Genomic DNA, 14,571 nt, shown 5'->3' on the forward strand with positions numbered 1-14,571 from the left:
AAAATTTGAATGCCTCACCGGTGACGTAGTCACTGAAGTTCGTAACCATCTCCCGTTCCGACCAAGATGCCGCGGCGGCGTGGACCTCGAACAGGTTGAACCAGTCCTGTACGGGTCCGTCGTCCGCTGATCCGGTGTACTTGGGGATGTCGAGGTCAGCCGATGGTTCTGTCATGGTGCTTGTCGATGTCCTCCTAGGCGATGATTCGGTAGTCAACGTACGGTCAGGGCGTCTTCTGGGGAACTGCGTCGATGATGAGTGACTGATGAAGGGGCAGGCAGGTCTCCATCCTGTCGACTCGTGTGACGCTAGATGCGGGAGACGTGGCCTGGCTCATACGCCATGTTTATTCTACTGTCACTTCTCCCTCCTCAGCTTCTACCAACCATCACTTCATACGTCACATATATATATATATATATATATATATATATATATATATATATATATAAGGGAAAGAAGTGTATACCTAAGGGCTCGTTTTTCCGTGTTTTTAACACAATAATAATGAGATATAACAGACAGTAATGCCAAGGAATGTACAGGGGAAGTTATTAACATTAATGGAATGTAAATAAGAAGAAAGAAAAGTGGATGAAAAAATTACCAACTGTAAGCAGGAATCGAACCTACGACCTTCGAATTACGCGTATATATATATATATATATATATATATATATATATATATATATATATATATATATATATATATATATATATATATATATATATATATATATATATGGTGGGGTGAAATTCAATGGATCCGGTGGAAAATGTGGTAGAAAAAGAGGTCGACAAACGTGCGAGAAAACACTAGTTTTACCAGTAAAACTAGTGTTTTTTCGCACGTTTGTCGACCTTTTTTTCTACCGTATATATATACATACATACACACACACATATATATATATATATATATATATATATATATATATATATATATATATATATATATATATATATATATATATATATATATCGTGATGTGCTGTCATAATAGCTCCGAAATTGCCGCTGAAACCATCAATCGTGACTTATGTCGCTTCCGTCACACGGTGCTTCCTGGACGTAGTGCAACATCATTTGAGGTGCAAAATGCCACAGGAGATGCGATTGACTGGGAACGTCAAGATAACTATATTCGTGAGATTGACACAAAGCTTCGTTATGTCTTTCAAGAAGTTTGATCACCACTTGCATAGCTTGATACATTGCCAAATATGAAACGGGCGTTCACCTTCTAGTGTTACGAAGAGTACAACATGCCGCAGAGTAGTTTTTATTTACTTTCTCACATTATACAGGCTTTCACTATTATATCCACCAACATTGTGATCGCTCATTAGCCACGAACCTGCATTTCAGCAATCATTGTTACGTCAATATTCTTAGTTATTATGCCTCACTAAACCATTTTTTAAGTAACTTGCCCACTTTCACTCACGATTTCAAGCTTCTTCTCTACTTCTTTATGTTTCAAGCCCGGCTAACCATAGGAAATTTACCGATGTCCTTCTCACTTTAAAGTGCACTATAGTATCGTTCATGCGCAAAAGTAATAAAAAACTAGAAGTAATGCGCTATTTCCCGAATAAAATGTTGGAAATGACCTTGCATAACTTTTGTTTTTGTTGCCACATGCTGAAAAACGCTGCTGTTTTAGGAGTAGATTGATCTCGTAAGCCCCGTCCGGCTCTATGCTTTTGTTGAAACAAACACCACAGCACTGGCAGGCATTGTTTCAAAAAAAAACTTTTCGCCGTGACTCGCTAGAGTAACAAATCGAAATATAATATAGTTTTAGGTTCAAAAGAAAGACAATATTGCACTTTAAAGTGTCTGTGTGAGCAGATATCTAGCGGGAGTTGGGGGGGAATACGCAAGTAAGACGCGGAGGTCACACTTACAGGTTCTTTATTGATTGATTGAATAAAACAGCTTGAAAAAACATTTCGGCCGTTCTGCCAAGAAAAAGCCTTTCTCTTTATATTATCCGTGATCGTTCATGTGACACCGGAATTATGCCATCTTCCTGCTTCTCCTTAGTTTTGTATTTATTCAGATTTCAAAGTGGCACTCTGTGCTTCGTGACAACTTAATCTCCTAGGATATTCATACTGATCTTCCCGACGCTCTTTCCTTTCTCTGCTCTCTCCGTGGTGTAGGTGTCAGGTTACGAGGGAATTCCTATTATTCAGTGTGCTCATAGACCTCCCCACGAGATTATCAGCCAGGCGCTTTTGGCCTCCGGATGATAACGTCCCGTAGTGGACGAGGCACACCTCGACAAGAAAGCTCTGTAACAGTAGTGCGAAAATGTCTAGCGATCATTGCAGACCCCATTGCCACCACAATTTTCCCTCGTCACTGCCATAAATGCAGAGCCATTCAACTAAACTCTTCTTACTCATAAACCAAGTCCATTATAATAAGGAATAGAAAAAGACTATTGAATTATGGATACCGCATCAACACACCTTGTGTTCCGATTTCCCAAGTACGTGAGCAAACGCACAACATGAACTTTTTTATGCACCATTGTACTACAATGCCCTCCACATTGCAAAACCCCACCTCCAAACTGGCGAGTATGGTTGGCGTCGGCGGGCTTTGCCAGCTGCTAGCCGTGGCCCTCCTGCTGGAAGAATATAATTCACATGCATTAACTTCTTGTCCTTTCATTTCGACAGCAATTCTTTGTTCAACAATCCAAGGCTCATTCTTTATTTTTCTTAACGTGGCATAGTAAAAGCAGTAGTATACTGTCACAGGGCGCATTCTGTAGTACTTGAAAGTAGCATTTTGTGTGTGCGTGTGTGTGCGTGCGTGCGTATGTATATGTAATGTGTAAGTCATCTCACAGATCTCTGTTCCTTCCTCGCCTTCACCACGCACCCGCAGGGATGGGCCGACGTGAGCTTCCACGGTTCCCCGCAGATCCCAACGCCAAACCTCGATGCTCTGGCCAGCACGGGAGTGCTGCTCAACAACCACTACGTGCAGCCCACCTGCTCTCCTTCCCGGGGGGTGCTGCTCACTGGCCGCTACGCCATACACATTGGTTGGCCTTCCTCCAACTTGAACATTCGATGGAGCCCCACCGAGGTGGTCTACTGGTTATGGCACTAGCCTTCTAACGTGAAGGTGACGGGATCGAATCGCGGCTGCGGCGGCTTCATATTCGTTGGGGACCAAAACGTTCGAGGTCCTTGTGCTTTGATTCAAGGCCGTTTCACATGACACAAAAAGTTGCGCTTTTCAGGCTGCGAATTCGCTCGCAGCGACAAAAAGAGGAGTTCGCTCCAGTCGCAGCGGTCACTGGCGAGCTTCCAACACGCTGGAAGTTTTCGCTCTGATCGCAGTGACGGCAGCGATTTTCTGTTCGAGGTACGTCGTAGTATGAGCGGGCCGGCCAAGCTGTCGGAATTATGTCGACGTGTTTGTTTTGGTAATGGCCCCCGTTGCGCATATTAAAAGATAGTTAAAGTGGAAAGTGTTCCTGAATGACGAAACGATTATCTGCTATTTGTTGCCGTTCATGGAAACTGAATACTAACATAGCGTACAGATCGTTACATTATACTTCTGCCCGAGTGAAGCGTGGCGAGAAACGTTGCCCTCCGCTCCAGTCGCAGAGCGACTATCGCGGACCGTTCACGGTCTATATGAAACAAAAGAATCGTTAGCGGTGATTGCAAACAAACCAGTTGGAGCGAAAGGAACAATTTTTTTCGCTGCATTCGCGTGATGTGAAACAGCATTTAAGCGCACATTAAACAAACCCAAGAGGTCGAAATTTCTGGAGCCCTCAACTACGGCGTCTTTGACAACCATATATTGAATTTAGGACGTCAAATCCTACATATTTATTAAGATCAGCGCACAGAAGGGCACTAAAAACACAAGAAAGTACAATACACAAGCGCTGATATTATAACATTCGTTAGACCTTCCTTCTTTCGGTGCATCGATCGGTTAGTCGGAAAACTAGTTAAAAAGCTATTAGATTAGTTGACAGTACTGCCAGTCATGCGCTGTATTACAGAACTGAGAAGACGCATTCGACGGCACAATATATGTCAAAAAGTGAAAATTGGCCAAATCCATGCGTTTCGAGTGTTGGCTTTATGCCATTCAGCCAGCCAATATCAGTTTACGGTGGATATTTCACTTTAAGGCAAGCGTTAAGAGCTTGTTCAACTTTTTGTGTAAATTGAGTGTGCGCAGGCTCAGTATATACGCCATGCAAACTGACACGGAAAGGGCAGGAGATAGTCTTACGTAATGTCACGACTTGCATAAGGGCAGATACGTTCGCTTTACCGCCACGAAGTGCGGACTATGATGCCATGATGTGCATGTCATAAAGAACGGTCATGAGCATGCTCCCGCAACGCTTGACTATAGCTTTTGAAGTTGATTGATTGACTGATTGACTGATCGATTGATTTATTGGTTGATTGATTGATATGTGGGGTTTAACGTCCCAAAACCAACATATGATTATGAGAGATGCTGTAGTGGAGGGCTTCGTAAATTTCGACCACCGGGAGCTCTTTACCGTGCACACTAATCTGAGTGCTCGGGCCTATAACATTTACGCCTCCATCGGAAATGCAGCCGCCAGAGCCGGGATTTGATCCCGCGACGTGCGGGTCAGCAGCCGAGCACCTTAACCACTACACCACCGCGGCGGGGCGCTATAGATTTTAAAGTCATAAGTGTGTACACGTATAGCCCATTAGGTTGATATTGTGGCCTATAATCAATACTGTAAGAACATTGGGCGTTTTTCTGACATGGCGCTTGTGTAAGGTCCTTCCCCGAGGCATTTTGAAGACCTTGCGTTGCTTTCGGGCAGAACTTTTCACAACGATGCGTAAGGTCTTTATTCTGTGCCGGCTTGATTTTGAGTATGTGCTCCATCTGAATATTTAATAACCCATCGACAACTCCACCGAGACCAGTGCCATATTTTATGTGACACGTATTCATTCACTTCATACCATTAAGGATTTTAAAGTCCGGATTCATATAAACTGTAGATCGTTCACTGCGGGCTCATATTCGTGTACCGCGGGCCGCTGTATGCGGGTATGTAACGTACGGGCCTAATGAAAAGAATTACCTCACCTACGAGACATTGAAGTGGTCACGTTATTCATGAAATCACTCGTGAACCATTGATCGATATATTCAATTCATCATATGCTTAGATTGTCACGGGTTCACATCGGTAAATGAAAGCAGTAGTCTTGATTTGCAAAACTAAACATTTTCTTTGTAGGCAACTGCAACTGTTCCCTCAAAACGACACGTCAGTCGACAAGCAATACACGCTGTAGAGTGACATGGCGAGCAGAGCGTCCGTCGTCGTTTATCTGCAGAAAGCGCAAGAGTGCCGGCATTTATACATGTACCATCGAAGACTGCAGCGTTATTGCTGACTGTAGCAAAGTTCTAGAGTAAACTGTGATGTTCGCGTTTCCCGCGCGTGATTTATTCTGGAGGTCTTGAGGCTGTAGAAATGGTTCCCAGTCAGTCTGGCATGGTTTGCGCAAGGAATTAGTTGGGGCTGTAACAGAAGAAGAGAAAGAATGCAGCGCGAATGGCAATTTTGGTATATACCATGCAACGTAAAGAAACCACAAAAGCTCTAACATAAAGGCGGCCAGACAGACAGACAGACAGACAGACAGACAGACAGACAGACAGACAGACAGACAGACAGACAGACAGACAGCTAGATAGATAGATAGATAGATAGATAGATAGATAGATAGATAGATAGATAGATAGATAGATAGATAGATAGATAGATAGATAGATAGATAGATAGATAGATAGATAGATAGATAGATAGATAGATAGATAGATAGATAGATAGATAGATAGATAGATAGATAGATAGATAGATAGATAGATAGATAGATAGATAGATAGATAGATAGATAGATAGATAGTATATGATATCGGAGGTTTTACGTTTCCACTATGGTATAATTATGAGAGACAGTATTGGAGGGCTCCGGAAAATTTTACAAACAGGAGTTTTTAACGTGCACTGCCATCGCTCAATACATAAACCTCTATCACTTTGCCCCCATTTGAATGCCAACACCACGACCGGGATTGAACCTGCGACCGTTGGGTCATCATGCAAGCAGTATAACCTCTACACCACCGGGGCAGACATAAATTAGCCATTCAAAATATCGAACATTGCACCCTCCACTGTAAACGTTGTCTCGAAAATAAAATTATGATGTCAAAGTGCAGCTCATGATAGTATAATAAAAATATACCTATCGAAAGGAACAAAAGATTAAGAGATTTCTATAAACTATCAATTGGTGAAAATTTACCTATATTTCATATACAGCCTAGACCAAGCATTCAGAGGTGAGATATTAGATTGACCAAATTACAAATAATAGGGTTGTAATCGATATTTATTTGCAGTGGTTATTGCATCTTCGGGAAACCAAGTGAAAAAGCACACCGAAAAATTGAATAAAAATGCCACAAATATGAAGTCAAAGGCGCTTATTTTTGAAAAGGACACTAAATAGAAAGACGATGTTTTTATTATCCGTCGAACGCTTTCTTTCACAATTCCGAAATCGCCATGCTGGTCCCCAGAAGACACGCTAAAAGACAACGCGGCTGCTGGGTTCATCTTGACAATCCGGCACGAAACGCCATGGCGTCGTCGATTTTGATAGTGTCTACAAGAACCTACGTCGTTCATGAACTTTAAAAATGGAGTACACCGATAAATAGGGCGGCCGAAGAGTTTACATATACCTAGTTTCAGGGAGTTTTGTTGTGGTGATATTGCCAAAATTCGATCAGTGCTCTTCAAAATGCGTGCCAACATGAATCCATGGAGGCTATGGCGCCAAGCTTAAAATGGAACGTTGACCTTAATTTTCTCTTGTGTTAGTAAAGTCCTGATGGTGAAATTACGACGTTAAGAATGCCATAGTACACTACCAAGCTAAACTGGTTCTTTGGTTCGTCGTATGAATGCAGCTTAGAGGGACAATAAAGTGAAACAAACTGCCATTGGAGCGGTGTATTGCGTACTACGTCCACATTCGACTACCGTTTCCGCGTTCCCGTTTCGGCCTGCGTGGAGCGATTCGTGAAAACATGGGGCTCTGAATTACGGTTCTAATGCTCGAGGAGCAATGAATAAATCGTCACTTGTAGCGCAAATTCCCCCTGTCACGTGATGCTAGCTGCGGTGAGATCCGAAACACATCGCATGTCACATGACTGATTCTTTCATGATCACGTCCACCTTGTAAATACAGTTTTAAGCGCCTGCATGGGAGAAGAGTGTCCTTGTGTCTTGATACGTGTAACGCACAGGACACTGTCTGATTGAGAGCAAACATGTTTCGACAAATGCTTCCGGAAAAGTACCCCAAGTGAAGGCTCCACAGTTTTCAATGACTTTCTTCCTGCTAAGCCGGTCATGCGAGTTGCGACTTATTATTGAAGGTATTTATGCATTTCACATTACTATACTTAATGCCTCAGTATCGCATGATGCGTTCCACGAGCGCTGCTTCGGTAATCTTCATGTTTCTTTTTGCTGGCTAATCTCTTGCGCTATGTTGACCCAGGCAACCTTTTGCTTCCCAGGCTTCCAGGAACAACCGTTGGTGCCACGACAACTTGGGGGTCTATCTCTCGACACAAAGATCATGCCTGAATATTTGAACGACTTGGGATACGAGTCACATATCCTTGGAAAGGTATATCTTATATTCAATTAGTGTTTTTTGTTCAATGAACTTAATACAAAACGTGGTTACAAAGTATTTAGACCATTAGCTTGTGAGGCTAGTTACTGGTCCAATCAATTAATGAGTAATTTTAGACGTCAGGAGCAGAGGTTCACATAATATGGTTATTAATCTTTATACAAGTTCACCTTGATATTCGCCACAGTCACAATTTCTTTTGTCTTTCTGTTCTTCTGTACAAGAACTGAACTCTAAATGTTTTCAATGCAGATTGTCGCGATGTAAAAACAACAAGATACAAGACTCCGTTGCGACGAGAAGAGGCAAGGCTGTATTCTAACACTAGAGCACAAGAGCAGACGCCCCAACGTCGTCACCCTCGGGAAACCATCAACTGTTGCTCGTGCTGCTCGCTTCGTTCTCCTCAGTTGTACCGCCGATTATTAATCATGACATGGGCCTCCCTTTCAAAAAAGCATCGTCTCGGTGGTTCATTCGTAATGGTGGCAGGTATTGCAGTCACTGGCAGCCCACGAGTTCATTCTGACAAATAGGGCTTCATCCGAATCACGTGCACAACTTCTGGCGCATTACTTTGACGCCTTAAACACAGTGAATTATCGAGTAGAACCTCATAGTTAACGTCACTTAAACGTCAAAGGGCTTTATACAGACCAAAGTATCACTGCAGGAGCAACTATAACAGGCCCCGACGGTGAACTGGGATCTAGACACAAACTTTTTTTCACGGCTCACAAAGGCCGGTCCATGATGTAGATTACAGCGCATTGTGTCATAGACTTGCTGTTGACAATTACGTATAAGGGCAAGTTGTCGGGCTTCTTCTGCAAGCTGAGTTAGACAGTCGGCGCTCGTTACTACGAAATCTTTTTCATGCGGCAACATATTGTCGAGCATGGTTGTGACTTCATGGCGATAGAAAAGACGGGGTGATGTCGTGCGTGTGTCTCTTGCTGTGCCATATTGTACGCGAATGTTACATAAGAAAATATCTCATCCCACTTTTTACGCTCCTTATCTACATACTTGCAAAGCATATCCAAAAGCTTTTCGTTCAGCCACTCTGTCAGACCATTCGTTTGTGATTGGTATGCTGTTGTACGTCGGTGACAAGTTTCACTTAGGCTTGAAACTTTGTGGAACAGCTCGGTTGTGAATGCTGTTCCCCTGTCCGTTATTACTACAGATGGAGCAGCATGCCTCAAGACTCTATTCTCAATAAACGTCCTGGCTGCTCCACTTGCCTCGCTCCAGAGCTTTGGTCTTAGCGTAGCGAGTAAGGTAGTCTACGGCTACAATTATCCATCTGCGACCAGCGACCTAAGTTGGAAATGGTCCTGGGAGATCGATTCTGACTTGAGCGAATGGAGTTTCTGGTACATCAATAGGGTGCAGGAGCCCTACAGGTTTGGCGGCTGGCCCCTTTATATGTTGGCACTCAATACAAGTCCGAAAGTTGTTTTGAATGGTTGCCGTCAGTCTTGGACAGTAGTATTTCTGTCTCACTCGGCATAACGTTCGTGTGTAACCTCAATTACCGGATGCTGCTTCACTATGACATGCCTGCAGTACTTCTATGAGTAAGTAGGCTTCCGTTCGGAGGAACGTTCACATTATAGAGCACCTCGCTGCGAAAGTTAAACGATGCTAGTCTTTTCGCCAATAGCTCAATTGGCAACAGAGTATGTGCGTTCCTCCAAGAAATCCATAACGAGTCGCAACTTGGGGTGGTTGCGTTGGTGCTGTACGACTGCAGGCGTGTTGAAACACCGATAAACGCCGCTTCATCATGGGCACTGGTGTGTTTCAATGGGGCGCGAGAAAGGCGAACGGCATACGAATGTTCCTTTCCAAATTTATAAAGTATAGCCATATAAGATTCAAGCTTAAGGCTCAAGCGCTAATCATCCTGATGGGTGCTCAAAGTTCGTCAACTAACAAAGAAACTGATGGTCGCTGATAACTTTAAACGGGCGTCCATACATATATAGGCGAAACATCATAACCGCCCACACCACCACAACACACTCTTTTTCAGTCGTGGAATAATTCTCTTCTGCCCGATAGAGAGTTTCACTTCCATAAGCAATTACTCGTTCGATGCCATCTTGTCACTGCACGAGTACAGCTCCTAAGCCTAGATTGATGGCGTCGGTGTGAACCACTGTCAGAGCGTCATCGCCGAAGTGTCCAAGAACTTCCAGCCTGTGAAGACGTTGTCGCAGCTTGTTGAACGCTGCCTGCTGCTCTTTACCCTACACGAACGTGACGTCCTCACAGATCAGACGTATCAAAGGTGCGACAATACGCCGAAAATTCTCAATGAAGCGTCGGTAATAAGCGCAGAGACATAAGCATTGTCTGACTGCCTTCTTGTCTGAAGGCGTGGTAAAACTTGCGACAGCAGCTATTTTGTCTGGGTCAGGCTATACACCTCCATTTCTGACAAGGTGACCCAAGGCAGCCCTTGGAAGAAAAAGGCGTTTTTCTGCCTTAAGCGTTAGTCCAGCCGATAGTATCGCTTTAAATACCATTTGTGAGTAACTTCAAGTGCTCGCCAAATGTCGCTGAAAATACAACATCGTGCAAGCATACCAGGCATATTAATCACTTAAGGCCTAATGGGACAGTGTCCATGAGCCGCTGAAACGTTGTCGGTACTGTGAACAAGACGAAAGGTAGAACTTTAAACTCATAAAGACCATCGAGTGTAACGAATACTGCTTTTATCAATATCTTTCGTCGGCTTCTATTTACCATTATCTGCTTCGTAAATTCGTCAACGAGAAATAACGTGCACGGCGTAGTCAGTCAAGGGAATCGTCTATACGAGATAGCAGGTAAACGTCCTTTTTTTAACGTAATTGAGATTGCGGCTATGAAAATGTAAGGTGCCACCTTTTTTTTCTTCACCAATACTACCTACGATGCCCAAGGACACTTCTAAGGTGGAATGACGTCATCCTGAAGCATCTTTTGCACTGACTTTCTATGGCCCCACGTTACCGTGGTGCTACTCAGTATGGGTTCTGCCGTATAGGTCTGACCGTTTCATCCGTAATGGTGCCATGTTTCGTCAGCAGCATTTGGTGAACTCTGAACGTCGAAGAAAAACAGTCCTGAAAATCAATAATCAGCTTCAGTAGAACTTGCTTCTGTGTGAGCACCAAACATAGGTCAACATCGACGGATACAGGTGTTTACCCGGCGGAATCAGCTTTCTCCACAGTCAAATAGCCTGCGACCTCACAGAGCTTATCCCTGTACGTGACATCCATACCTTTGGCTAAATGTCGTCGCTAAACGCTGAAGTTTGTTACCATAACCTGCGTGTGTCCCCAATTTATGCTTACGACGCATCTCGCGATGAATAGGCCTTGGCTGACTAGCAACTTTGGAGTTTGTTCGACGATGGTGTCGGAGTTGCCTGGTTAGTCGCAAGTTACGGCCACGAGAGCGCTTCACCATGGGTGGTTGGTCACAAGATTTTCAAACACGCACAGATGTTTATGTCCGTCATCTTTACCGCGCATCCGTGAAAGTTGATTTGGTACAACCCTAAACGCCACTGTCCTGTCTGTTATGTCTATAATGGCACCGTATTCACGCAGAAATTCCACTTCCAACACCAGGAACTGTAGCACTCTGACGAAATCATGAACGCAGCCACAAAAGCGCAGCATCAAGAATATAATTCTGGGAGTACACTTGTCATTCACCGTCATCACTTGACAACGCACTGTTCTCATGTTAGGCCCCGTCAATGAATAAGTTCTAACATTTCTAAGACCATCGGCAAGCTTTCAGCTTTTAATGGAAAATCAGCGCCAGTATCGACTAGCGCTGTCATAGGGCGTCCAGCTAGGCTAATGTGGAGGTTGCTCTTACGGTACCCTAAGGTGCCAGACACGTTGCATCACTTGTCGTATCATCCTGTCACACTAGTACCGGAGGTATTGCAGTATCTCGACGAGTGGCAACCTTCCATGAAAGGTCGCTGCGGTTAGTTTCTCTAACGAAAGCTGTGGCACCTGCCCCGGACATTATCAGCGTAGCTATGGCGGTGTGGTCAAAAGCTTGTCGCAGGTGGCACCGAGCGTGACCAGAGATGTAGAGCGCATGGCTGTGCTTGGGGGTGCGCACTGTCGTGTAGGTTGTCGAAATGGTCCCATCGAAAGGTCGGTGAGAGAGAGAGAGAGATAAAGATGCAAGGAAAGGCAGGGAGGTTAACCAGACGCACATCCGGTTTGCTACGCTGCACTAGGGAAGGAATAAAGGGGAGGAAAGTGGTTGCAGAAAGATGAGAAGGTACACACAATCACGAGCACACTCGGGGAGCACACACAGTCTACAGGCGGTCGCTCAGGTTTGTTGACCTAAGGTAAAGTAGCAGTGCTTTAGTTGCTTTCTGCGCAACTGAGGCAGATGCCCAAGGTCCTAGTATCTTCTGCACACAAAATGGTCCGGGGTCAAGTCGATTCGAAACCATCCGGAGCTGGCATCGCTGTGTGTCGTAGCAAGCGCAGCTGCACAGGACGTTTTCGATTGTCTTTTTAGCTCCGCAGTAGTCGCATGTAGGAGTGTCTGCCATACCAATGCGAAAGGAGTACACCTTTGTAAATGCAACACCCAACCAAAGGAGGCATAACAGTGTCGCATCGGAGCGGGAAAGTTGTGATGGTAGCTTTAGCTTAAGCGAAGGATCCAGTTCATAAAATTGACACCTTTGGAAGCTGGTAGACCACCAGAACGTGCGTGTGAGATCTCGAGCCAGCAGGTAAAGTTGTCTTGCTGCATCATTCCTTGAAAGAGGAATCGGGACTACACGGGTTTCTTCACGGGCTGAGCGGGCTGCATCATCGGCTAATTGATTTCCGGTAATACCGATATGTCCAGGCAGCTATTGATATATAATATCATGCCCTCGTGCTAGAGATTCATGATGGCAATGTCTTAGTTCTTGTACCAGTTGGTCATGACTCCTCCTACGCATGGCAGACTGCAAACTCTGAAGCGCTGCCTTCGAATCACAGAATATGACCCATTTTCCTGGACGTTCTTGAACGAGATATTGTAAAGCAGCCCTTATAGCAGCAAGCTTTGATGCCATAAATGTAGTCATATGCGACAACTTAAACTTGATTGTCATTCCTGCAGCCGGAATTACAGCGGCACCTGATGAACTGCTGGATGAGACGGACCCAACAGTGTATATCTGCGTTCGGTCTAAGTACAACTCATGTAATAATAGCAGTGTTGCTTGCTTCAATGCTACTCTGGAGTGGCTGCTTTTTTTTGATTCCCGGAATTTCTAGACGTACTTGCGGCTGGTCGAGGCACCACAAAGGACATGCCGTTCTCGCAGCTGGCGTATATTCTGGTGGAATGCTGCTTAGGTGCTTGGCTATGACGTCTGAAAACGTAGCACGTGGTCTTCCGGAAGGTAGAAGGGCCAAGTGGTGGTCGGGGACACGGCTAGGATGTCGAATGTGCGCTCTGAGGCAATCCACAACTATATATGGCCTGACCGGATGGTCTTTGGCAAGCATGATTGTGGCATATGTAGAAGCGCATCGGGGCAGTCCTAGGCAGATACGCAGTGCCTGACCCTGCAAACTCTCTAATAAATGAGTATTCGATTTGCAAGTGTTAGTCAGTACCGGCCAGCTGTAGCGCAATAGACCCAGAAATAGGGCTCTGTACAGCTGTAGCATGGAGGCCACAGAAGTTCCCCATGCTTTACCGCACAAGAATTTCATGATATGCACAATAGATAGCAATCTCTTCTTCAAGTACGCACAATGTGGGCTCCACGAAAGACTTCTGTCAATTATTATGCCCAGGAAACGATGCGTCCGTGCATATTGGACACTCTGCCTATTGATGTAAACAGGGTATGGCGTCATTGGTTTGCGTGTAAACGCCATCAACGCGCACTTCACAGTTGATATATTTAGGCCTTGTTTCTGAAGGTAGGCTGTTGTGAGGGTTGCTGCCCACTGTATTCGTGCACGCATTTGAGGGCGAGTAACTGCAGCACTCCAGAGGCAAATATCATCGGCGTATATGGATAGGCACACCGACTTTGGCAGAACCTTCACCAGACCGTTGAGGGCCACATTGATCGATGTGGGGCTTAAAACACCTCCCTGAGGTACTCCGCAGTAGGTGTAATGTTGGGCAGTTGTACTCTCATATGTTTGTACAAAAAACCCCTGCCAGTTATATAATCTTTTATCCATTGAAACATTAGTCCACCAATGCCCATTGCTGCGAGAGAAGTGAGGATGGCATCGTGAGCTACATTATCATATGCACCCTTCACGTCAAGAAAGAGTGCCACTGATATGCGCTTGCGACTTTTTTCTTGTTGAACAAATGTCGATAAGTGAAGGACACAGCCAATAGAGGAGCGGCCCCGACGAAAGCCTGCCATGCAAGAAGGGTATTTGGTGTGTCGTTCCAAGTACCACTCGAGACGAAATAGAACCATTCTTTCCATCACTTTTCCGAGGCAGCTTGCGAGGGCAATAGGGCGATACGCTGTCAAGTCCAATGGTGATTTTCCCGATTTCAAAAGTGGTATTAATCGACTTATTTTCCATTCTCGGGGAACACTGCCGCTGAGCCAAGAGTTGTTGAAGCATGTTAAAAGTTTTTTCTGGCTTTTTGTCCAAGTTGTCCCAACACACTATAAGTAATACCTTCAGGACCTGGCGATGACATGCGCTTAGAGGCGACTAACGCACCTTCCAGTTCTTCCATGGTGAACGGAATGTCCATTTCTG

General features: G+C 44.7%; 1 protein-coding gene across 2 annotated transcripts in view; it reads left to right on the forward strand.

Moving 5' to 3' along the window:
- LOC119167549 (arylsulfatase B) overlaps positions 1 to 14,571 on the forward strand; it is a 197,987-nt gene that overhangs the window by 60,225 nt on the left and 123,191 nt on the right. For both annotated transcript variants that reach the window (XM_075890775.1, XM_037419056.2), the window contains 2 exons: positions 2,907 to 3,066; positions 7,659 to 7,771. In XM_075890775.1, the coding sequence (XP_075746890.1) occupies positions 2,907 to 3,066; positions 7,659 to 7,771 (273 nt within the window). The remainder of the gene's footprint in view (positions 1 to 2,906; positions 3,067 to 7,658; positions 7,772 to 14,571) is intronic.

Source organism: Rhipicephalus microplus, chromosome 3, assembly GCF_043290135.1.
Source record: "Rhipicephalus microplus isolate Deutch F79 chromosome 3, USDA_Rmic, whole genome shotgun sequence".
NCBI lineage: Eukaryota > Metazoa > Arthropoda > Arachnida > Ixodida > Ixodidae > Rhipicephalus > Rhipicephalus microplus.